General features: G+C 42.5%; 2 protein-coding genes across 10 annotated transcripts in view; one reads left to right on the top strand and one right to left on the bottom strand.

Moving 5' to 3' along the window:
- LHFPL3 (LHFPL tetraspan subfamily member 3) overlaps positions 1–18,656 on the top strand; it is a 602,509-nt gene extending 583,853 nt beyond the window's left edge. The window contains exons 3-4 of one of the 2 annotated variants that reach the window (XM_082399908.1): positions 4,462–4,507; positions 4,822–18,656. In XM_082399908.1, the coding sequence (XP_082256034.1) occupies positions 4,462–4,481 (20 nt within the window). In that variant the 3' untranslated portion in view covers positions 4,482–4,507; positions 4,822–18,656. Of the gene's footprint in view, positions 1–4,461 lie in introns of both variants that reach the window. The other variant, XM_082399907.1, reaches the window with a different exon arrangement.
- The window catches only part of LOC309632377 (uncharacterized protein), a gene marked incomplete at its 5' end in the record, with an annotated part of 97,977 nt that overhangs the window by 47,331 nt on the left and 24,139 nt on the right, over positions 1–26,507 (bottom strand). For 4 of the 8 annotated variants that reach the window (XR_014246872.1, XR_014246873.1, XR_014246874.1 and 1 more), the window contains one exon: positions 8,623–26,357. The exons of the other annotated variants lie outside the window; for them this stretch is intronic. Coding sequence is in view for 1 of the 4 variants with exons in the window: in XM_082399915.1 (XP_082256041.1) it covers positions 26,307–26,357 (51 nt within the window). Of the gene's footprint in view, positions 1–8,622; positions 26,358–26,507 lie in introns of those variants that run through there. 8 annotated transcript variants of the gene reach the window in all.

The following is a 26,507-nucleotide window of genomic DNA, read 5'->3' as shown; positions in this document are numbered from 1 at the left end:
AATTAAAGGACAAACAATCAGAGATGAACAATAGAATAACTGAAATGAAAAATACACTAGAAGGAATCAGTAGCAGAATAACTGAGGCAGAAGAACGGATAAGTGACCTGGAAGACAGAATGGTGGAATTCACTGCCGCGGAACAGAATAAAGAAAAAAGAATGAAAAGAAATGAAGACAGCCTAAGAGACCTCTGGGACAACATTAAACGCAACAACATTCGCATTATATGCGTCCCAGAAGGAGAAGAGAGAGAGAAAGACCCGAGAAAATATTTCCCATGTTAGGGAAGTCGAAAACTTCCCTAACCTGGGAAAGGAAATAGCCACCCAAGTCCAGGAAGTGCAGAGAGTCCCAGGCAGGATAAACCCAAGGAGAAACACGTCGAGACACACAGTAATAAAATTGACAAAAATTAAAGACAAAGAAAAATTATTGAAAGCGACAAGGCAAAAATGACAAATAACATACAAGGGAACTCCCATAAGGTTAACAGCTGATTTCTCAGCAGAAACTCTACAAGCAGAAGGGAGTGGCATGATATATTTAAAGTGATGAAAGGGAGGAAACTACAACCAAGATTACTCTACCCAGCAAGGATCTCATTCAGATTCGATGGAGAAATCAAAAGCTTTACAGACAAGCAAAAGCTAAGAGAATTCAGCACCACCAAACCAGCTCTACAACAAATGCTAAAGGAACTTCTCTAAGTGGGAAACACAAGAGAAGAAAAGGACCTACAATAACAAACCCATGACAATTAAGAAAATCGTCATAGGAACATACATATCAATAATTACCTTAGGGCTTCCCTGGTGGCGCAGTGGTTGGGAGTCTGCCTGCTAATGCAGGGGACACGGGTTCGTGCCCTGGTCTGGGAGGATCCCACATGCTGCGGAGCAACTGGGCCCGTGAGCCACAACTGCTGAGCCTGCGCGTCTGGAGCCTGTGCTCCACAACGAGAGAGGCCACGATGGTGAGAGGCCCGCGCACCGCGATGAAGAGTGGCCCCCGCTTGCCGCAACTAGAGAAAGCCCTAGCACAGAAACAAAGACCCAACATAGCATCAATCAATCAATAAATAAATCTTTAAAAAAATAATAATAATAATTACCTTAAACGTGAATGGATTAAATGCTCCAACCAAAAGACACAGGCTCGCTGAATGGATACAAAAACAAGACCCATATATACGCTGTCTACAGGAGACCCACTTCAGACCTAGGGACACATACAGACTGAAAGTGAGGGCATGGAAAAAGATATTCCATGGAAATGGAAATCAAAAGAAAGCTGGAGTAGCAATACTCATATCAGATAAAATAGACTCTAAAATACAGAATGTTACAAGATATAAGGAAGGACACTACATAATGATCAAGGGATCAATCCAAGAAGAAGATATAACAATTATAAATATTTATGCACCCAACATAGAAGCACCTCAGTACATAAGGCAAATGCTAACAGCTATAAAAGAGGAAGTCAACAGTAACACAATAACATTTGGAGACTTTAACACCTCATTTACACCAATGGACAGATCATCCAAATAGAAAATTAATAAGGAAACACAAGCTTTAAGTAACACAATAGACCATATAGATTTAATTGATATATATAGGACATTCCATCCAAAAACAGCAGATTACACTTTCTTCTCAAGTGCGCACGGAACATTCTCCAGGATAGATCACATCTTGGGTCACAAATCAAGCCTTAGTAAATTTAAGAGAATTGAAATCATATCAAGCATCTTTTCTGACCACAATGCTATGAGATTAGAAATAAGTTACAGGGAAAAATACACTAATGATGAAAAATCTGAAAGAGAAATTAAGGAAACACTCCCATTTACCATTGCAACAAAAAGAATAAAATACCTAGGAATAAACCTACCTAAGGAGACAAAAGACCTGTATGCAGAAAACTATAAGACACTGATGAAAGAAATTAAAGATAATACAAACAGATGGAGAGATATATCATGTTCTTGGATTGGAAGAATCAACATTGTGAAAATGACTATGCTACCCAGAGCAATCTACAGATTCAGTGCAATCCCTCTCAAATTACCAATGGCATTTTAAAAATTTATTTATTTATTTATTTATTTATGTATTTATTTATTTATTTATTTATTTCTGTCTGTGTTGGGTCTTCGTTTCTGTGCGAGGGCTTTCTCTAGTTGCGGCAAGCGGGGGCCGCTCTTCATCACAGTGCATGGGCCCCTCACTATCGTGGCCTCTCTTGTTGCGGAGCACAGGCTCCAGATGCGCAGGCTCAGTAATTGTGGCTCACGGGCCCAGCTGCTCCGCGGCATGTGGGATCTTCCGGGACCAGGGCTCGAACCCGTGTCCCCTGCATTGGTAGGTGGATTCTTAACCACTGTGCCACTAGGGAAGCCCCCAATGGCATTTTTTATAGAACTAGAACAAAAAATCTTAAAATTTGTATGGAGATACAGAAGACCCCGAATAGCCAAAGCAATCTTGAGAAAGAAAAATGGAGCTGGAGGAATCAGACCCCCTGATTTCATACTATACTACAAAGCTACAGTAATCAAGACAATATGGTACTGGCACAAAAACAGAAATATAGATCAATGGAACAGGATAGAAAGCCCAGAGATAAACTCATGCACCTATGGTCAACTAATCTATGACAAAGGAGGCAAGGATATACAATGGAGAAAAGACAGTCTCTTCTGGGAAAACTGGACGGCTACATGTAAAAGAATGAAATTAGAACACTCCCTAACACCATACACAAAAATAAACTCAAAATGGATTAGAGACCTAAATGTAAGACTGGACAGTATAAAACTCTTAGAGGAAAACAAAGGAAGAACACTCTTTGACATAAATCACAGCAAGATCTTTTTTGATCCACCTCCTAGAGTAATGGAAATAAAAACAAAAATAAACAAATGGGACCTAATGAAGCTTAAAAGCTTTTGCAAAGCAAAGGAAACTACAAACAAGGCGAAAAGACAGCCCTCAGAATGGGAGAAAATATTTGCAAACGAATCAACAGGCAAAGGATTAATCTCCTAAATATATAAACAGCTCATGCAGCTCAGTATTAAAAAGCAAACAACCCAATCAAAAAATGGGCAGAAAACCTAAATAGACATCTCTCCAAAGAAGACATACAGATGGCCAAATAGCACATGAAAAGCTGCTCAACATCACGAATTATTAGAGAAATGCAAATCAAAACTACGAGGTATCACCTCACACCAGTTAGAATGGGCATCATCAGAAAACCTACAAACAACAAATGCTGGAGAGGGTGTGGAGAAAAGGGAACCCTCTTGCACTGTTGGTGGGAATGTAAATTGATACAGCCACTATGGAGAACAGTATGGAGGTTCCCTAAAAAACTAAAAATAGAATTACCATATGACCCAGCAATTCCACTACTGGGCATATACCCAGAGAAAGCCATAATTCAAAAAGACACATGCACCCCAACGTTCATTGCAGCACTGTTTACAATAGCCAGGTCATGGAAGCAACCTAAATGCCCATCGACAGATGAATGGATAAAGAAGATGTGGTACATATATACAATGGAATATTAGCCATAAAAAGGAACGAAATTGCATCATTTGTAGAGACGTGGATACATCTAGAGACTGTCAGACAGAGTGAAGTAAGTCAGAAAGAGAAAAACAAACATCATATATTAACGCATATATGTGGAACGTAGAAAAATGGTACAGATGAACCAGTTTGCAGGGCAGAAATAGAGACACAGATGTAGAGAACAAACGTATGGACGCCAAGGGGGGAAAGTGGTGGGGGAGTGGTGGTGGTGTGATGAATTGGGAGATTGGGATTGACATATATACACTAATATGTATAAAATGGATAACTAATAAGAACCTGCTGCATAAAAAAACAAATAAAATAAAATTCAAAAGTTAAAAAAAAAAAACAGTAGTAACTATAACAGAAGCATTTTTGTCCCCACCCCCTACCAAAAATAAGCCATTGTGGGCAGGGGGTGGGAGGTGGGGGGCAGGGATTGAATTTTGTCAAGCCTCTAGATATGACTCTACCTACCAGTTTACAGGATTATGGAATATGTTAGGGGAATACGATGCCACAGAAATACAATCAGAAAAGTCCAGAATGTGTAAATCTCTGCAGGACAAATAATCTGGCTTTTTCAACAACAACAAAAAGAAAGTTGCAAAAAAAAAAAAAGTTGAAGGAAGAGGAAAAAAGAAGGAGAATTTGTTGGTTAAAAATCTTGAGAGACAGATCAACCAAATTCGACGTGTGGGCTTTGGATCCTGATTCAGATAGACCTAAACAAAAATATTATTTATGATACAATTGGGAAAATATGAATACTTATGGGATATTTGATAGTATTAAAATTATGGTTAATCTTTTCAAGCTTGATCATTTTATTGTGGTTATATTTTGTCCTGTTTTCTTTTGTTTTAAGGGTCTTTATCGAAGAGATAGATGCTGAAGAATATGGATGAAATGAGGTAATGTGTGGGTTTTTTGTCAAAATGATCATGTGTGTTGTGGAAATTGGGGATATAGGTAGTGGAAGGATATAGATGAAACATGATTGGTCATGGATTGATAATTTTTTAAGCAGGGTGACGAGTGCATAGGAGCTTATTTTACTGTTTTTTCTAATGTTGTATGTTTGAAAATGTCCATAATCAAAAGGGTTGTTGTTGTTGCTTTTTTTTTTTTTTTTGAGCAGAAAACTTTATCCTTCAAAAGATTTGAAGGTATAATTTACCTAATAAGCATTTCATTCAACATTAATTGAGCACTTCCTATGTGCCAGGCACTAAGCTAAACTCTGGGGCTGCAGAAGTGGATCCGTCATGGTACTGCCTCCTTGAAGCTAGCCCATGGTCTAGTGGCCAAGCAAGCATGTACACAGATGAAGTATAAGAAGAAAAAACTTGCTAAGTACTGCAAAAAAGGAATGGGCAGTCTGTCTAGAACAGAGTTTCAACAAAGAGTTCATCTTCAACAAATCCATTCCCACCAACCCTGACTTAGATGCTTGACTCAGCATTTACAGCCGGGTCCCCCAAGGCCTAGCATAATATAGGTTTGAACTTGTGTAGAAAATACAACCTCAAACTATTTGAAAAACTCCATGTGTTATGATATGACTGCAGCTTTCCCAACGTTACAGAGGGGCTCAACTTCATGTATCTACTTCATGCTTGTCTTAGTCAGCTCGGGCTGCCATGACAAAATACCAAAGATGGGGTGGCTGAAACAAAAGACATTTACTTCTCACTGTTGTGGAGGCTGAGTCCAAGACCAGGGTGTCAGCAGAATTGGTTCCTGATGACAGCCCTCTTCCTTGCTCAAAAGTAGCAGCCTGCTGGCTGTGTCCTCACATGGGGAGAAGGAGTGAGTACCTGGGTGTCTCTTCTCCAATCCCATCATGAGGGCCCCAGTCTCATGCTCTCGCCTAAAACCAGTTATCTCCTAAAGATTTCATCTCCAAATATCATTGCCTGGGGGTTAGGGCTTCATCATGGGCATTTGGGAGGGATACAGTCAGTCCATAGCCGTGGTCTACTTCAGTGTATCTTTACGGTATGGTCCATAGACCCAACTGCATCAGCATCACCTGTTGAGCTTTTTAAAAATATTCAATATCAGAAACCTTGCCCCAGATTTGGTAGGTCTGAGCTGGGCCCTGGCATCTGACTTTTTAATAACCTCCTGGTCAATGTCTCAAGCATGCTAGGTGAGAACCACTGACTTAGAAATGGCCAGTCCATTAGGGTTGGCCACATCTGGGGGGAGGGGCAACTTAAACATTAAATTTCATAAGGTCAGTATTTCCATCCCCCAATTTCTACTTTCTAATTTTTTTAATTTAATTTTTATTGGAATATAGTTGATTTACAATGTTGTGTTAGTTTCTGGTGTACAGCAAAGTGAATCCATTATACATATACCTATATCCACCCATTTTTAGATTCTATTCCCATATAGGGCATTACAGAGTACTGAGTAGAGTTCCCTGTGCTATACAGTAGGTTCTTATTACTTATCTATTTTACATACAGTAGTGTGTATATGTCAATCCCAATCTCCCAATTTATCCCTCCTCCCCCCACCTCCTTTCCCCCTTGGTAACCATAAGTGTGTTTTCTACATCTGTGACTCTATTTCTGTTTTGTAAATAGGTTCATTTGTACCATTTATTTTAGATTCCACATAGAAGTGATATCATATGATATTTGTCTTTCTCTTTCTGACTTACTTCACTCAATATGACAATCTCTAGGTCCATCCATGTTGCTGCAAATGGCATTATTTTGTTCATTTTTATGGCTTAGAAATATTCCATTGTATATATATATCCCACATCTTCTTTATCCATTCCTCCATCGATGGACATTTAGGTTGCTTCCATGTCCTGGATATTGTATATAGTGCTGCAATGAACATTGGGGTGCGTGTATCTTTTCAAATTATGGTTTTCTCCAAATATATGCCCAGGAGTAGGATTGCTGGATCATATGGTAGCTCTATTTTAATTTTTTAAGGAAGCTCTATACTGTTCTCCATAGTGTACTGTTCTCCATAGTGGCTGTATCAATTTACATTCCCACCAACAGTGTACATTCCCTTGTCTCCACACCCTCTCCAGCATTTATTGTTTGTAGATTTTTTGATGATGAGCATTCTAACTGGTGTAAAGTGATACCTCATTTTAGTTCTGATTTGCATTTCTCTAATAATTAGTGATGTTGAGCAGCTTTTCATGTGCCTCTTGGCCATCTGCATGTCTTCTTTGGAGAGATGTCTATTTAGGTCTTCCACCCATTTTTTGATAGGGTTGTTAGGTTTTTTTTTTTTTTTTTATATTAAGCTCCATGAGCTGTTTGTATATTTTGGAGATTAATCCCCTGTTTGTCGCTTTGTTTGCAAATATTTTCTCCCATTCTGAGGGTTGTCTTTTCGTCTTGTTTATGGTTTCCTTTGATGTGCAAAAGCTTTGTAGTTTCTTTAGGTCCCATTTGTTTCTTTTTGTTTTTATTTCCATTTCTCTAGGAGGTGGGTCAAAAAGGATCTTGCTGTGATTTATGTCATAGAGTGTTCTGCCTATGTTTTCCTCTAAGAGTATTATAGTGTCTGGCCTTACATTTAGGTCTTTAATCCATTTTGAGTTTATTTTTGTATACAGTGTTAGGGAGTGTTCCAATTTCATTCTTTTACGTCTGGCTGTCCAGTTTTCCCAGCACCACTTATTGAAGAGGCTGTCTTGTCTCCATTGTATATTCTTGCCTCCTTTATCAAAGATAAGGTGACCATATGTGTGTGGGTTTATCTCTGGGCTTTCTCTCCTGTTCCATGGATCTATATTTCTGTTTTTGTGCTGGTACCATACTGTTTTGATTGCTATAGCTTTGTAGCATAGTCTGAAGTCAGGGAGCCTGATTCCTCCAGCTCCGTATTTCTTTCTCACGATTGCTTTGGCTATTCAGGGTCTTTTGTGTTTCCATACAAATTATAAAATATTTTGTTCTAATTCTGTGAAAAATGCTCTTGGTAATTTGATAGGGATTGTGCTGAACCTGTAGATTACTTTGGGTAGTACAGTCATTTTCGCAATATTGATTCTTCCAATCCAAGAATGTGGTATATTTCTCCTTCTGTTTGTGTCATCTTTGATTTCTTTCATCAGTGTTTTATAGTTTTCTGAGTATAAGTCTTTTGCCTCCTTAGGTAGGTTTATTCCTAGGTATTTTATTCTTTTGATGTGGTGGTAAATGGGATTGTTTCCTTAATTTCTCTTTCTGCTCTTTCATTATTAGTGTATAGGAATGCAAGAGATTTCTGTGCATTAATTTTGTATCCTGCAAGTTTACCATATTAATTGATGAGCTCTAGTAGTTTTCTGGTAGCATCTTTAGGATTTCCTATGTATAGTATCATGTCATCTGCAAACAGTGGCAGTTTTACTTCTTCTTTTCCAATTTGGATTCCTTTTATTTCTTTTTCTTCTCTGATTGCCATGGTTAGGACTTCCAAAACTATGTTGAATGAAAGTGGAGAGAGTGGACATCCTTGTCTTATTCCTGATCTTAGAGGAAATGCTTTCAGTTTTTCACCATTGAGAATGATGTTTGCTGTGGGTTTGTCATATATGGCTTTTATTATGTTGAGGTATGTTCCCTCTGTGCCTACTCTCTGGAGTGTTTTTATCATAAATGGGTGTTGAATTACTTTCTGATTTTGATTTGGGAATTAGCTTGCGGTTCTTTTGCTTTTGTAGTTCGACTGATTACTGACAAACTTCCTCACTCTGGGTCCCAGGACCCAAACTTCTCTCCTGGGCAGGTACTAATTCTTCCACTTATCATAATATCCCACTTCTGAACATATTCACTATTTTGTACTCATCTTAGTTAATTCAACTTATACCTCCATTATTTTCTTTGGCTGTAGCACTTCAGAAAGCAGCATGAAGTTTTGGGTTTTTTTTTTTTCCTTCCCAGAATTAGAAAACGCTTCTTCAACACAGGACCTTAGTATTTTCTTTCCTGGTCTTTCAACTTCATTTAACACCTTTGCACCCACCCAAGAAAACAGAAAATTTTCTAGACTGTTTCAAGGGATTACACACATGATTTATTAAAATATACATTCCTTATAAAACTGTGACTTTGCTTTAGTTCACTAAAATGTACAACACATTTCATGGGATTAATTTCTAAAACACTTTTGGGTCTTGGGATGGGTTTCAAGAAGCTACAATTAACTATTGATTAGTTGCAAGTTGATTTTTTAATTTGTTGAAAATTTCGCTTCTTCTGCCTGTTTCACCATTGTCTGCCTGTGTTTGGCTTCCCAGCTTCAAACCGCCAGCCTAAAATGATAGAGTTCTCTGTCCCCTGTGTGCCAGACACAGTGAATAACAGTATAGAAGGAAAATACACATCCCCCACGTTCAAGATTAAAACGCAGATGGGGAGAGAAGAAATCACGAGGGATTATAAAAACAGTATAAGGCAGTTTATACAGTAATGACCATGCTCCAAGTTTTTCCTTTTTTAGAATCTATATTAGTCTGCCAGCTTAACTGACTAGATAAACTGAGTGATTTGTTTTCTTCATTCCTCTGACCAAGCATGGGCTATCAGGGAAAGCAAGCCGGCATTTTCTCAGGGGCCTATGAAGTAACTTGAGATTTGTATAAATTTTCAGGAAAGAGAGGGAGTAGTCATGGTCTTCTGTTGCTGGAACTTTTGCGCAAAAGCTTAGGCATCATTGGAGTTCTTTATGGAGAGAGGATTTGACTTCCAAGCAGTGCTTGGAACAGGCCGCCATCAGGGACATCCTCCACCCTCCTCCCCGTTCTCTCTCACTTCAGTCATTGCTGTTATGTAAACTCAGTCACTCTTTCCCTTCCCGCTCAGGTTTGCTCATCTGGGCAGTACCTTTTTCCAATAGGCTGGCCTTCTGTAACCTCTACAGGGAGCTTTGTCACAAACACAGGTCCTGATTCACCTCGTGTACCAGCCAAAGAATTCTTAAACTCTTATTTTTAAGAACTCATTTCTTTTTAAGCAATATTTTATAATTATCAGACTCTGAGAAAGGAAAATCATACCCCAGGACCCAGAGAGAGGCAATTTGAGAGCAGGCTAGTGAGTGTTTCCTTTGTTTTAAATAGCTAGCTGGTCTCACCATTTCAAAGCCCTGACTTCAATTCTCAGCACTTCCTTCTTGGAATCTGCCAAATGCACAACATTGTAGGACAGCAAGATCTGGATCTTTGGTCCTCGGGTCAGGCTCTGATACTGTGCACATTTGGTTTTACACCCTCTGCCCCCTCTTCTTATTCAATCAGGACATAGACATAAAATGCCTGTTTCATATTTACTGAATTCCCCTTGGGAAGAGAATTGCAAGTGGTAAGAGAGTTAATTTCCCAAGAAATACATCTTAAAGGGTGCAGCTGGACTCCAGGAAATTTGCCACCTGGCCTGCCAGACAGAGCTGTTCAGTGGGCTCTTCATGTGATCACAAGTGCCTTGTCCACTAAACACTCCTTGAGATTTCTTTTGACTGTAAATCAAATTTACACGGAATCCAGGATTTCCATCTGCTTAGTGCTGCTAGAAATTCAGAATTTCTGACTTTCTTACTGCTTAGATGCTTGTTTGCCTGTTGCACTAAGATGAGCCATGTGACCAGTATCTCTGGGAAGTGAATGTTTGGTCCGGTTATGTTGTCGTCATGACAAGATGAAAACTAATTTTATGTATGTAAAACTTGGTCAGAACCACATACTATATGATTCTATTTATATGAAATCTCCAGAATAGGTAAATCCATAGGTACAGAAAGTAGGTTAGTGGCTGCCTAGGTCTGGGAAGTTTGCGGGGAGGGGAGGAATCAGAGTGGCTGTTTATGGGTATGGGGTTTGTTTGGGGGGTGATGAAATGTTCCAAAATTCTTTGTGGTGATGGTTGCACAACTCTGTGAATATACTAAAAACCACTGAGTCACACATTTTAAATGGGTGAATGGTATGAAATATGAATTATATGTCAGTAAAACAGGAAATACACAGGCAGCATGGGGCAGGGTGTATACATGAACTTGTTCCAGTGAAGGAGACAAACTACCATGCATCACTGAAGGAGTAGTCTGGTCTCTCATCCTATTTACCCCGACAGTATATACAGTTTCTATTTGGGGCCTTTTTTATAGTCTTATCACAGTTAGTGAGCAACAGTTAAAAACCACAGTGAGGACTTGGTTACAGCTTTCCTTTGTTTTCCATCAACAATAAACATGACTAATGTCACCAAGGCTCAACTCAACCACATGCATGGATTCAGGAAGTTTTGCACTCACACTGGGGGCTACTGGGCCTGACCAGCTGGAGATTTGGCTCCTCGGAGAGACAGCAGTTGGCTAAACTTGTGCTCCGGAGCCAAGATGTTGGTGAAGGCTGGGAAATTGTCTTCCTCTGACCTGGGGGTGAAAGGTTGCTGTGGAAGGAAACCTGACAAAGAGAAACCTGCCAAAGAGAATTCTCTGGCTTGCTGTGGACATACAGGCTGGGAATTCATGAGAAGAGCAGATTTTGAGCCCAACGTTCCTCTAATTAACCTCCAGCCCAGCACCCCTCTTCCACCTCCACCCCCCCATCACTGACCTCCAAGGGAAACCATACCCGATCAGGGGCACAGGCCAGGGGGACCTATGATGAAGTGACTGCACCAGAGAAAGGATGCAGCAGGAGCAAAGAATATGAGATAATTCTCCCCTGTCACTTAGTAACAAGGGTCTATGATGGTTAATTTTATGTGTCAACTTTGCTGGGCCACAGTGCCCAGATATTTGGTCCAACATTATTCTGGATGTTCCTGTGAGGGTGTTTTTGGATGAGATTTACATTAAATCAGTGGACTCTGAATGAAGCAGATTGCCCTCCATGATGTGGGTGGGCCTCATCCAACCCACTGAAGGCCTAAATAGAACAAAAGGCTGACCTTCCTGCAGCACGAGGGAATTCTGCCAGCAGACTGCCTTACCACTTTGTCAGCAACATCAGCTGTTCCTGGCTTGCTAGCAGAACCCATGGTTTCAAACCACAACTGTTTCCTGAGTCTCCAGTCTGCTACTGGCCTCCATTGTCAGATTTTGGACTTGCCAAGCCTCCACAGTAGATGAGCCAATTCTTTAAAATAAAACTCCTTTGCTGTATATACACATCCTGTTAGTTCTGTTTCTCTGGAAAACCCTAACTAATACAGGCCCATAATTCCCTCTCTTCAGGAGTGACACTTGGAGCAGAACAGACATACAGCTTTGATCTCACCAAAAGGAGACTATAAGACAGCAAACCAGGGACAGGAGCTTCCTAAGTAGGAGCTGAGGTCTCAGTGCAGTGACACAGTGAGCACAGGTGGTGGGAGAGCCACATGAGAAATGCCCATGGTGCCTCCAACTAGAGAAGAGGTGTTGGGAGACCATACTTCTAAGCAGTACCCACAGCTGGTATAGCCTGGAGAAATGTGGTTTCACTGAAATACTAAAGCACGTCCTGCCTGCCAAGCTGGAGTCTTCATGTAGAAAGCTTCTTATAGGGAGGGTCAGTTGAGGTTGGCTCTCCAGGCTTGGAAGGGGTCATTTCCCATTTCTGTTCTTTGTGGACAAAGCTCATCAAATACTCTTTAGGCATGGGCATCAACAGGAAGCTCCATGGTCAGCTTCTTGAGCTACCTTCAGAGAGTGGAAGCTCCCCTAACAAACAACAAATAGAAACTCTGGAGAGTTCTTATACACCTGGGACAATGTTTGGCAATCAGCAGGGGCTCACATCCTGAAATAAATAAATGACATCCATTTAGTCACGCTTGCTGCAAACTATGAACTTCCTTGAAACATACAGACACATGCCTATTCTGAAACGAGTCACGCTGGTAAAAACATGGAAGGAGAAACGGGCTTGATATTTAGGAGAAAAGGAGAGGAGCGCCGCGTGGGCAGTTACGCAAGGGAAGGTATGGAGGAGGAAACGAGGAAGCAGGAGCAAGGCAAAGGCCAAGGTCAACTGAAATAGGAAAATCAGCCAGAAGGCACGTTGCTAGGTCTTTGAAGACATTTCCTTCGAGTCCCACCCTACTGCAAAGCCTAACGATGCTGGTATGGTGAGTGTTCTTGCTTCGGAGCCTCTGAGACACGTCCTGTCCATGCTGCTCCTTTGGTACATGGCATGGTTTTCTGGACTCATAAGCATTTCTGTACAAATGTCCTGATTCTTCAGTTAAATTTAAAGGCAGCCACGCCCGCCCCCATGTTTGGAATAGTATATCCTTAGTGCAAGAAATATGAACCAGACTAGGATTTAAGCACAAAAGAAATTAATACAGAGAAGGTGGTGCTTATAAAATAGTTCGAAGTACTGAAGGAACAGGCATCTGGGCTGGTGCCTTTTGGAATGACTCCCTGAAAACCCAGAGAACAGGTTCCCCCAGCGCCCCCCCCCCCCGCCCGCCCCTGCAGGAGCTGTAACCTCTGTCCCACTTAGGAGGGTGGGGCATCAGGGGCTGTCCCTGGAGCTACTGAGTTCATGAACACACTGCAGTTGCTGTACTTGAGAAACGTGCAAGTTAGGATTGGGAACGCCCCCTTGCCGCTCTCGACATGAAGCTTGACCAGAGAAGGCTGATGGCCTCTGACTGACTTCTGCCCCCTGAAACTCACACAATCAGTGAGTGGCACAGGCTCAGCTACAAGGGAGTCTGGGAGATGTAGCTGTGAGCTTTCCAGCCTCTGAAACACAGAGAGGCACCCCAGGAAGAGGTAGGAATGGACAATGCAATTCCATGACAATACATTTCCCTCGCAAGTAGGGATTATAACGGATATTATCCTTGCCCTGGCTCACGGGTCATCTTGCGCTGGTTCTGTTCAGCCCCAGCCAAGATCAACCGCAAGGCCTTTCTTCCTCCCCAACCCCCATGCCACTAGAGGTCCAGGGTCCCGACTTCCTTCAGGCTGATGAGCATTCCAGGCTGTTGCAAGGATGGATCGTCCATGTGGAATAAGGAGGACAGAGACCCAGCAATTTCTCCTGCCTGTCAGGCAGTGGAGGAAGCCTGGCTGCTGTCAAGTGTAAGTCCTCACCACACACCTGCGAGAAGGCACCCACGGCAGCCCCTTGGCACAAAGCACAGAGCTCGCTCAGAGGCAGGCTGGCACGCCATTCTGGCCGCCCCCCCCATCACTTCCTTTCTGTCTCCCCTCATTCCTCAACCTGGGGAATACTTCCCTAATCTGGGTGAGGAGCTTTGCTTTCACTCCTCACGTTTCCTGCATCCGCTACCTATATTAGTCCTCTCCAGTCCATAAGGGCCTAGACCAATGGTTTTCAAATGTTGCTGCATCCAAATCACCTGGAGGGCTTATTAAGACAGACTGCTGGGCCTCATCCTCAGAGCTGCTGATTCGGGTCTGGGTGGGGCCCAAGAATTTACCTTTCTAACAAGCACTCAGGTGATGCCCAGGTGATGCCGACGCTGCTGGTCTGGGACTGCACTTTGAGAACCACTGGCCCAGGGTTTTGAAACTCCAGAATTCTGTGCTTTCTGCTCTCAGGTCCCATCCGTTAAGGTATGAGCAAAGAATGATTTGTCTGTTCAGATGGGGAGGTGGGACAAGGGGAATAAAAAATCTTGGAGAAAAAAAAAAATCAATGTTCAAAAACATAAAAAAATCCTACCACTCAGTAACAATAATGGGGACCCCTTTGTTATGCTTTCAACGTTTGGAAGAGTGGTGCTTAATTAGTTGAAAAATCTGGCTCTTGGATGGTGCAAAATAATTTTTTCTTTGCCCCTGGAATCTTTTATCTGTCCCCACCAAGTATATCTTGGAGGACAAAAAGGAGTGAGTCCTTCTCTCTTCTCTTCCTCTCCCTCCTGCACCGTTCAGTCTCTCCGCCACCCCTCTGCCCCCTCAGGGTCTTGCTCCTGCCTCTCTCTGTTCCTGGCTGGCAGTGATGTGGCTCTATCCAGTCTTCTCCCAAGTGGAAGGGCTTAAGCTACTACTTCTGAACACTGTGCTGAGCCATGTACGTACAATACCTCATTTAACCCTCACAACAGTCGTACAGGATGGTATTTTATTCTCGTTTCACAGATGAGGAAATGGAGGCCAGAGAGGTCACACTGCTAGGAGTTGGTGGATCCAGGATTTGAGCCCAGCTTTGTTTGGCTCCCGGTCCTGGGCCCTTCCCACATCTTCATGATCTTGCATCATTTTGCATCCCCCACCCATAGGACAGAGACCTTCCAAAGGAGACCCGCAGTCACTGCAGGTGCAGTGAAGGAACCCCATGGAAGATGCCATTCTCCAAGCCAAAGCTTTTTGGAACACATCATTCACAGTAGGGGCTGTAGGACCATTGTTTCTACCCAGGAGACTCCTTCCCTGGATGTATGTTCATTTCTGGGACATTCTTTTTGAAAATGAACTTGGTGGGAACTTACGGTTTCACTCCAAAAAAATCCCACAAAATTCCCAGCAAACCCCAAATCATGTAGGTTGTAGGGAGTTAAGTATGTTATTTTTGGCAGAAATAGTTGTAGTCTGGCAGTAAGCTTCTAAAAACATAATAAAAGTGCTTTTTAACATCCTGTTTTTTCCTCCTGTTGTTGATTTTTGAGCATTTCTTCCCAAGCAAGGAGTTATGCAACAAGATTTCAAAGTTGCCAAACTTTTATTTTATTGGTAGTTTTATTTGGTTCCTTTTCTATGTTTCTCTGCACCTCATCTGCTTTAAACTTCAACCTAGGAATTGAGGTGGCCATAAAGCACGCTGAGAGTGTCCTAGAAACCACATGGGGCTGGATAACCGTTTCCTGGAGCAAAGTGAAAAGCTCTGAAAAGCTAATTGCAGGCTATGAAGGTCATCCATGGTCCCCTGTCAGTGGGTAGGCAAGCCTTAAGCCTAGGAATATGGTTGTCTATGATAACTGGTCCTTGATCTTCCTGAACCAAAATTTTCAGATCCCTGCGTCTTTTGGGGTTTCAAAAATGTCCATTCCCATTTCCCATGAAAGCCAATCTGGTGCACGGGTTAGGAGTATCGATGCTAGAAGTAGACAGCTTCATCCACATCCTGGTTCTGCCTCTTCCTAGCTGTGTGTTCTTGTGCAAGTTACTTGACTGCTCTATGGCTCAATTTCGTTATAGTTAAATGAGGATGATAAAGCATCTGCCTCACAGGGTTGTTGTGTGGGTTGAGAAAGTTAATGCATATAAAATGCTTACTTAGAGCTGTCTCTGGTGTGTAGTAAATGCTCAGCTAAAGTTGCTCTCCTTATCATGAAATTGCTTTTGCCGTGGGATGTAAATCAGATCACAATATGTGACTACATCTATGAACATCTTTCTGGCTTCCAGACTGGTAATAGACTCACAAAGTCCTGGTCCTTGCCAAAGATGGGTGGTAGCAGCAATTCTTCCAGAACAATTTGCTTCTTATAAGCAATATTGCCATCCTTTTAGTTAGGCCTCTCTTGCTGCTCCATGTCAGAGATTAAAACCACGGGGGCAAAAGTCATAGATTCAAGCAATCTAGCTTGCCATCAAAAGCCCTGCTGCAAAATGTGGCCTCCCTTATTTCTAGCCTACTCAGGGTGGCCTGGGCATCATGAAACTTCAGTCCTGGCCCTGCCATTAACTAGTTGTGTGACACGGGACAACTTACTTCAGTTCTTTGAGTTTCAGCTCTAAATAGTAAAATTAAAGACCTGGGCCAGAACCCTAAGACTTGGAGCTTCCTAGATCCCAGGGAAACCTACATGGGCCCGAGGGCAGATGGATGGCTGCACTCAGGTGTAAAGTTTGATCGTTGCCAACAAGCCAAGTCTACTGGTAGCCAAGCCAGCTGAAGTAATGGAAGCATAAATGAGAGGCAGAGACATCAGTTTTCTAACGGATGGTGTCCAAGGCCCACTGGGAGGCCGCAGAGCTGAGATTCTGCACAGCCCCAGAGGTGCGCTTCCCCCAACAAACATACAGCGCATGGGAACCATGTAGCGGCGAAGTGAATGTTGCGAACCCTTGGCCTGCAGTTAAAGAGTATTTACCCGGTGTGATATTGTGCTTTATAATACGAAATAGATATCTGGTCTTTGTCCCTGTTCCTGGCATAGTGCTCCAGAAACCCTTGGAATTTCCTAAGTGATGAGAGTGATAAAGGTGCCTTTTGTTAAGTCAAAGAGATGACTTTTAGATCCCACCTAAGGATGGGACTGGCTGCCAGGAGAACCAACAACGTGATTAGAGGGTTGCAACTTTCAGTCCCGCCCTCGACCTAAGGGGAGGGGAGAAGCGCCGGAGGTTGCGCTCAGTCACCAATGGCCAATGATTTAATCAATCACGCTTAAGTAATGAAGCCTCCAGAAAAAGCTAAAAGGATGGGCTTGGGAGAGCTTCCGGGTTGGTGAGCAGGTGGAGGAGGCTTGAGGACAGCGGCACGCTCACAGAAGGTATGGAAGCTCTGCGTCCTTTCCGCCACCTTGCCCTCTGCAGCTCTTTCATCTGGCGGTTCCTGAGTTACATAATAAACTACTAATCTGGTAAGTACAATGTTTCTCTGAATTCTGTGAGCCGCTGTGGTAAATTAATGGATCCCAAAGAAGGAACTGGTGGAAACTCCAATCTCTAGCCAGTTGGTCAGAAGCACAGGTGACTACTGTTCTTGTGATTGGCGTCTGAAGTGGGGTGGGGTGCGAATTTTTGTAGCACTGAGCCCTTAACCTGTGGGATTTGACGCTATCTCCAGATAGGTGGTGTCAGAATTGAGTTGAATTGTAGGACACCCAGTTGGTGCCTTAAAATTGCTTGGTGTGGGGAAAAAAAACCCGCGTGTTGGAATTGAGAGCAGAAAGATACCTGGCATCAGAAAGAGCTAGGTTCAAATTCCAGCTGTGCTATTTATTCTTTGGGTGACCTTGAGCAAGTCATTTAACCTCTCCTAGTGTTGGTTTCTCCAAGTGTTACAGTCATTATTAAATAAATAAGTGTATTAAACACCTAAGACAATTTCTGAGAGACTAATCTTTTTAACTATCATTAATTACTGTTACCGCCATCAACATTTTAGCAGCATCAGCTGGTGGGAAGGGGCAGGCAGGGGAGCAAACTTGGCTGGCTAGGCTGGCTCTGGAAAAGGTACTCAGGTGGGCTCAGTAGATAAGACAAGCTAGTATTTGGTCCAGGCAACCATCAGTATCTTCAGGGAGCAAAGTAAGCAGGGGGAAATGACTGTCTGGATGGTGAACCAAAGTCTTGACGGAGTCATGGCTCTTGAGCAGTTGACTTATTCCCAGCAGAGTCCCAGCCCATGGGGGCAGTGGCAGGGTGGATAAGGAGGCATATAGCTGGCAAAGAGCCAGACAGAGTAACCTCAGCTAAGGGGCAGGTCTTCGGTCCTAATGAGGGGAATTGAGGCACCAGGGCAGCGTAACGAGCTAGGTCACGTCACTGCAGGGGGGACATCCAGTAGAGGAAGGAAGGGTGGAAAAGCTGTGATGTGGGAGACCGCATGGGCTCTCAGAGCTCTGCCTGACTAGTCACGGCCACCAGTGACTCGGGCTCTCAACACAGCTCCCAGCAGTGTGATCACCTGGTGGCCAGGGAGGCGAGTGGTCGGTATATGGCAGTCTGAAGGAGATAGGAGTAAGGAGAACAGTCCTCAACAGTGACAAGGGCCTGAGCTTGGAAGAAAAAGACTTTTCTTATCTGCCTAGGATGCACACGTAGTTTTTTCTTGGAAAAGAGAGCTCCTGGGTCTATCCCAGCTATCTACTCGGTTTCTTAACAACTGCTGAAACAAAATGAAATGGAAAGGTTGGAGGGTAAGAATAAATAAAATTACTTGGCCTGCAGATTTGATGGAATTTCCCCAAATAGTTTACCAAATATGAAATGTTTTAGGCTCAAACTGGGATTTTTTTGTTTTGTTTCTTTTTAATTTAGAAGCAAGCCTGAATACTTGAGCCCTGTTATAAACCATGTTACCAGAAGTCTGGAAGTTTACACTCAAGTTTCCTGTCATTTTGTTTCCTACTCATTTGTTTGTGGTCATGCACTACCCACGTGAGAGGGAAACACACCTGGGCTAGATGGCAGTTCCTCTAAATCTCTTAGTGGTTTTAACCTGCTCATAAGACTTTCATTTACTCTAACGTCTGTTTATGGTATTTACCTTTTGCTCCTCTACAAATCACTACGTGATTTTGGCCTCAGCTTTGTTTGAGCTTACTGAACTTTCTTGTTTACGCTGCCTGTGAGCCAAGTGTCTATATAAGGCCCACTCAACTCCAGTTGTGTGTCGTTGGATTTCATCTACACCTCAACTTTGAAACTAGTTCCTAAAGGAATTAACTCTATCTCCTTGCTAATGAAATGACTAACAGCAGCAACACCATTTTTAACTTTTTTCTAAGAGGAAATGCTTCAAAGTCTCTGGTTTGAAAAACGGGAAAAGCTGGCTCATATCTGTAGAGATTAAAATCTTCTCAGTGCAGATTCTAGACTTGGTTTTGTTTTGTTTTTTTCTTTTTTAGCTGAGTTCATGGTCATCATCAAATGATTTAAAAATACTAATTTATCATACTTCTTATAACTCTCTCTGAAATATCTTCCAACTCCCTCTGGAACAAAAATTTCAACTTAGGTGTAGGATCTGAGGAGATAGTTTGGGGACAAATGGGTAAAGATTATTTTTTTGTGGATTTCATTAAAGCCTGTTTTAAAAATATTGTGCTATTAAGCTGTTTTTTGGAGTAATAATTATGTGGGCCTAAAGTTTTACATAAATAATCAGGTTTTATATTTTCATTTAGCAGTGCATAGATTTTTATTACTTATTAATGGAATACGAAGTGTTCTTGGTAGTTATTTTGGTTTCAAGTTAGTTTCCTATCTTCATAATCTTTATTAGATTTAACTGGTCTAAAACCAGCTAGAAAAAAATTCCATTATAGCTCTAATTTTTTGGTTTCACATTTGCAGAATCAGAAGCTTTTATAGAGCTCTGTTTTATTGGTAAATAATGTCTTGGTTTCACCATTTTCATAGTCCTACCTTTAGACTTGGTCACTGTAAAGAGATCCCTTTCGGTTCCGGCAGAAATAACTTTGGTTAGGAAGTAAATATTGGTAGATTTATTCTTAGTTATTGAGTTTTATTTGCAGATGATTAAAAAGTGAATGAGAAGGAAATTTTTTTTAAGGCATGGAATAGAGTAAATGTAAATGGGTTGCCTCAAATCATCATAAAAACATGTTTAAAATAGCATTTCCAGACCAACAATGAGAGTTGTGTCACAAACCGGGGATAATCACTGTTTTTACTCTGTGCTCCTGAGGTCTATTTAAAAAATAGCATATACACATATTGTAAAAGAGAGAATCCTAAATTTTGCCGTACCGTGTGCGTACTTGCATGTGTATATAGCGGTCAGGAAGTAGTATTTTAGGCACAAAAAAACTGAGAAACTCTTAAGGTGTGGAATTACAGTAAACATGCCAGAGAGGGAAAGGGAGAAAAAAGGTGAACTAAACAAAAACCCTGATAGTATTATTTCGTCCTGTTCAGTGTTGGTAGAATGGTAAAAAGAGGTTTCTATTACATACAACTAAAAAGGACCAATTAGAGTGCGGAGAAGTGGTCTTTGCATAGTCAAATGCTAGGCCGGGAAAAGTAATGTCACCAGAAATTACTCTCGCAAGTTTCAGTAGAGGGCTGCTGAACAATAAGGCTTTGTTAATCCCATACTGGGTTATTCAAATAGTGTGTAATTCAAAGCAATTGCTGCTCCCCAGGCAGGAATTTACAATTGCTATATTGGAAGGGAGGATAATGTGTCATTCCAAGGGGAAATCAGGTCTGGAAAAGGCCTCTTGGTTGAAGAACCTCATATGTCCCAAAACAGCTCCAAAGCAGGCCAAGTAAAACAAACTGCGAACCACCCTGTGAAGTCAGTCGGCCTCGAACTAAGCTGTATTTCCCTTGCTTCTCTCCTGCCTTTTTGGTGGATGGCAAGATGTCCCCAGAGCAAGGAGCAACAGGGGAGGGGAGGCAGAGAAATTCCAGTCCTGGATAAGCTATTACCTAGAAAGTGACTGCTTGACCCCTGGCAGGGGCATACAAGTTCATTCAAGAGAACTCCATCATCCACGTATGGGCTGTGTGTATATTTAATTATTGATAATAGTGAGTACAGAGCATCCTCCCTTGGCATAAAGACGTTGGACAAGAGTCAGACATGAGTCAACTGCAAGAGGAGGCTTGAATCATATTTTGAACAATTTTGGTCAACAGTCCTTCAGAGAACAATCCTCCAGTTTTATGGTGTCATTTTTGTGCAATTAAATGTGAACAGCTTAAAATTCCATAACTTATGAAAAGTCAGCTTTGATTCCAATGATCAATCGATCCATGCTTCCAGGGACACCAAGCTATGTTAGTCCCCCAACACCCTATGGTGAGGCCATTCTGAGCGACCAGTTCTTGTGAACTAGCTAATTAGGCAAATAAATAGGTGGTGCCAGTAAGACCCTTATGAAGAACCCTCCTTAAATGGGGTGGGCCATTTTTGACCTGAGAGCTGCCTGTTAGGCACTCAGGAAACCGATAGGGAAGACCCATAGATGATACATCTCGGAGGATTTGGATTCAAACGATTTTTCCATGGTCTGGGATTCTGAGCTGCCGTTACATGTTGGAGCACGCGCTTGGCATTCAAGTGCTGCTAGGACAGAGGCACTGGTTGCTTGCCAGATATCTGCATGCTTCCCCATCAGTCGCAGCTGCTCTGTAGTGCGTTCTGTCCAACCGCTGGGACAGAAGTGAACTGTGTCACTTCCAGGCTGTGCACAGGAGAGCACGGGTGTGCTGTCCACTCGTTCTGTTCCTCTACTGCCAGCCAGGATGATGGAGGCCCGAGACTCCAAATGTCAGAGCCTCTATCAACCAGGGCTGTCGAGCAGGGTTCCCTTGTGTCTACCCTTCCACTCTACCACCAACCTGTATTGGTCACATAATGAAAGCAAGAATAAATTTTCATTGTGTTGAGTCGGGATTCTGGGCTTAACTGGTTACTGCAGCATAGTCTAAGCGAATACAGCTGCTTTTCTAGATCTTTTTGTAAAAAAACAAAAATCCATCTGGGGAAGGGATGAATAATCTGAGTGGTGCCATCCTTGAACCAGCCACGGAGGCTCTGCCAGTTTGCCTTTGCATCATGTGCCCCCAAACTTATTCCACTCGGGGGGTTGTCACTGTTCCTGCAGGGCGAGTTGAAGGAGGAAGTGAGGAAGAGCCCTGGCCGGTGGTGGGGGGGTGTATGGGACAGTTCCCTTCTGATGGTTTCCCTTCTGATTCACCAGCCTCCTCTTGGGATTTTAGGCTTGCTAAACATACGGTACAAATCAGTGAAATTATTCATTGTGGTTTTCATTTGAGTGAGCTAGTTTCCGCTCCTAAGAAGGGTCTTAACACAACAGGAAGTTTTTCTTGGATCTAGAAATGGAACTCTGCCTTCTGATATGAGTTTTTTACCAACTTCTGCAAATCTCAATTTTCCTACTTCCCTGTCAAGAGGGTGGGACAAATGGAAGAGACGAGATGAAACCAGAAAATGCTGATCTGTATAGTAGTAGAGTTAGGGCTGATTGGGTTTGGAGGGGAGAGGGGGAGAGAAAAATGGCAGCCTGACCAAGCCAGACCACCTCCTCCCAACTGACCAATTTATCTCCTACCTCTTCCGCCACTTTGGTCTTGGCAAAGAGGTATGAAGAGAGAAGTGAAGGGTCAAGGAACATTATGATAGTTGGTAGTCACCCCTTGATAGTAACCTTTGACATGTGTGTCCCAGCTGACATTCCTCGAAACATTTTGCTATGTCTCACCCATTGGATTCCGCTCCATGGGGACAAGGGAACATGTCTCAATACCCACCATGTAGAGGGCACCCAGGAGTGCCTGGAGGAATACAGGAAGGAATACTTGATTCTCATGACTATCTTTATAACGGGGGGTGAGAAAATCAAATACAATTTCTATTTTATGTATGGAAAAATGGAAACATTAAGATTTTGTTACTTGCTCAGAGTCACACAGGGGTCAGTTAAGAGGTGGAACTAAAATCCAAGTCTCCCAGTTTCTATTTTCTTTCAACTGTTTAACCAGTTAAAAGTCCTTTCCCTACCCCACATAATGATATAGACCATTTATCATCACTGCCATCGTGTAATGGAAATTATCATCCCAAGAGTCTATGTTATCTATGTCATTTGTATTAGGCAAGTCTATCAGGAAAGACATCAAAATCCTAATATCATTATCACTAGGGGATGGAGTCTTACTATGCTAATTCTTAAGTTCTTACTGATTTGTATTTTCTACTCTTCGCCCAAGAAGAAGAATATCATTATTATGTAAGAATAATAAATAGCATTTATTACCTATGCTATCCAAAAATAATAGAGGAGGTAAAACTGCCTCTAGTTTTCAGTGTTTTCTGTATATAGGGAATTCAGTGGGCTTCTAGCTCAGCACTTTGAATTATTAATCAAGTAGGTTTGGAGTGGAAAACCACAGGAAGGGAATCATGGCAGGAACTGCTAGTTGCCCTCCAGTCTGAACTTTTCTTATAATAGTTTCTAGCTGGACACAGTCACCAGTTTCCCATCCTCCCTTGCAACTAGATGTGGCCAAAGTTGGGAGTATAAGTGATGTACACAGCATTCAGATTGTTGCCCTTCACCTTCTCCCTTTCTGCTGGAATGTTGATGTGAGGGCTGGAGCTGGAGTAGCTATCTTGGACCATGAAATGGAAGCAATGTATTGAGGGTGGCAGCACAACAAGAGAAATGGGGCCCCTGACACTACTGTGTTTTGGCATCTCTGTTAGTTGTTGAACCCGTATCCTAAGTAATACAGATCTAAACATTTAGTAGAACAGTGCTCCAACTTCCTGATCCCGAAAACAAATGTGCTCTTTGGAAAGAACATACGATTGAGTTTGTCAAGCTTTCTTTTGTTTATGGGCACAAGGACCCGATTCTACCCTGGGGATCAAGAGCGAGTCCTTAATCCAGAACATGTTAGTTACATAATACGGATGATTAAGAAACTGCAGAAACTCATCTGGTATTTTCAGCAGATCATATACACTTGGGTTCTCACTTTTCCAGTTCTTTCTGCCTGATACTAACCAATCCATCCCCCCTTTATTCCATACTCACCCCCCACCCCGCTCCAATTCAGAACTTGTGCACATGGTGCCGGGGATTTTGTGTAGGACGGCTGCTCAAATGAGCCTGTTTGCCGTCTAACCTCTCAGGCAACATCGAGAATTCAAGGCCACATCTGCCACTTAGTATACATTCAAATGAATTACTGAAAATTAATCATGTATGAACAAACAGGATAAGTTGAGTAAGGATAAACCATGGAGCAGCAACTTCTTAAAAGAAATTGAGCTTTTTTCGATGGCTCTTAGGAACACAAAATATGCTTACCTTCCAAGCTGAGTTGCTCACTGACCAGATTCCAGCCAGACTCTAGTCTGTGACTTTCCTGGGTCATCCAGAGCCCCTTTATTTATAATCTATAGCCAGAATGTCATAATTTAGAGAGGTTGGCAAAGCCTCCCAACCCAAGATAATTAGCAGCTCTGGTCTATTCATGGACATGTGTGACACATCCAGATTAAAATACCTAAGTGAATGCTGGAAACATTTCATGGTTGTGTTTGAGAATTCCCTCGCAACTTCCAAGGTTATTCTCTGATACCATGAAGGTAGTTGATATTATTTCATTTCCCCCATTTTCCAAGTAAGGAATCTGAAAAGTCACACAGCAGCATCAGGGTTTAAACTTTTCTTCGTCTAAGGCCAAAGCCCATTTTGTTTCCAGCCCTCACTAAGCAGAGTTGGTCCAAAGGGTGGAAAAGATATTTGACAGCATTCCAGCCCCGTCAGCATCCTCACTGAGTAGCTTTGTTATTTGCTGTAAACAGTTGTAAATTTCCAGGCCTGCAGACACACCCCTTTAAAAATGTTAATGACTAAAATGCCTGGTAAAACCAATGTAAATTAACAGTGTATTTAAGTCCCACTGGAATTCTGTCTCTGGAGTCCCTCCACCAGCAAATAATTGAGAGCTGACAGTATGAAATCTGACCCTGTCATTTTGTGAAACTTCTTAATTATGGAGATGATGATGGTGGATGATATGCTTTAAGCTATTGATATTTTTCAAATACTTTTCAAACCTGTTTTGCTAAGGGAGAAACAGGCTTGTTTAAAAAACAATTTTTCCAGGCCCCCAAGTTCTGCTGAAAGTCTTGCAGAGGACACACATATGGGCAGCTCTGTTGTTAGTGCTTATGCTTTCTAAAAGTTCCAGACACCATAGCTTCTGGTGCAGTGCCCTGCTGGAACAGCAGGCTTTAGAAAACAACAAAAATCCTATTGGGATGAAAGAGGCTCATTTGTTTTCACGTTGTGGCCCTTCTACACTCCAGGCAGCCCATCCCCCAGGCCTGTGTCCGCAGCTGATTTAGAATCTTCCACCCACACAAGCCTTGGCATTCACCGGCATCCTACAAGGAGGTTAAGGTGTAAACCTGGTGGAAGCTCTTAAGGACAAGAGAGAGCTGGGAATGGGGGGGGGGGGGGGGAAGAAGGGAGGGAGTTAAAGAGAGGTAAAGCAATTAGACGACCACATGCTTGGCCCAAGTGGATGAGCACATGTGTTGGGGAGGCCCGGCTGCCTGAAGGACTGCTGAATGTGGTTTTGCTGGCCAAGATTGCCTTTGGTTCTGCGGCACAGCTTCCAGTGGGAGAGTTCATTGCCCAACATGCTGTGACCAGGACAGCCTGCGAGTGGACACCCCTCCCCTTCGTCAAGATTATTTTATATGCTTGCACAGCCAGATCTCAGTGTTCCCAGCTGTAAGGCTTGGGATGCGCAGTGTATCCCCTGGAGGGTAAACAATAACAGCTGCAATCTTCTGCCAGGAAAGAAGTTGCTGCCCCAGCTTGGAGCTTCAGTGGATGATGAGGGCAAAAGGCTTTCTCGAATAGAAAATGAGATACCCCATGGGCCAACCTTCGAAAACCGCAAGGTGCCAAGCAAATGTGAACCATCATGGTTTTAAAAATGATCATTATGGCAGGGCTGGACAGGTGGGCTTTCTTGAAGGGAATATAAGCCTCAGAACTGATGGCTGAGTGCCTGAAGGGAGTTGCAAGATTCTCCCTGCACTTCTAAAGGCTAAATAACTCAAAATTCTCCCTTTGGGAAGTGTTTCTGATGCAGTATTGAGGCCATGGGCTCTAGAGGCTGGCTTGAGTTGGAAATGTGGCTCTGACATTTATCTGGGTGACCTAGAGCGATTTTCTCTTCTGGAAAATGGGGATAATACCCTCTGCCTAACTGGACTGTGGTTGTGAGAGTTAGAAGTAATGTACATAAAATGCTTTACATAGTGTCCAAGCACATAATAGGGCTTCAGTAAATGGTCAGCTGGTAGATGTTCAAGAAAAAATCTGATTTAGCACTGAGGCAGGTGAAAGTGGAGGAGAAACAATATTGACATGCCTAATATAAGACACATAGGAAAAATAAGCATGGGGACATTTATTACATACAAGACCAAAGACTCCAGAGGCATTCACGGAGTCAGAAGCACCCAGTGCTTTCTTCAGGTAACTGGGCTCTTGGGGAATCTAGGAGGTAGTGATGTTAAGCACCAAAGTCCAAGTCTGTCAATGCAGGAAAACTAGAGAAGGTCTCCTAGAGATGTGTCAAGAGAAAATAAATTTTAGCTGTATAGCCTAAGCAAAACTGGAATTAGATGAGAGTGGATGAGAATTCTGGAACCTACTACCTCCTATTGATTTGTAAATCCTGATTCACATGGGTTCCACAGTCAATCATGCCTTC

This window comes from Balaenoptera borealis (genome assembly GCF_965194805.1).
Source record: "Balaenoptera borealis genome assembly, chromosome: 7".
NCBI classification, from domain to species: domain Eukaryota; kingdom Metazoa; phylum Chordata; class Mammalia; order Artiodactyla; family Balaenopteridae; genus Balaenoptera; species Balaenoptera borealis.
This window is presented reverse-complemented; position numbering and strand designations above follow the sequence as displayed.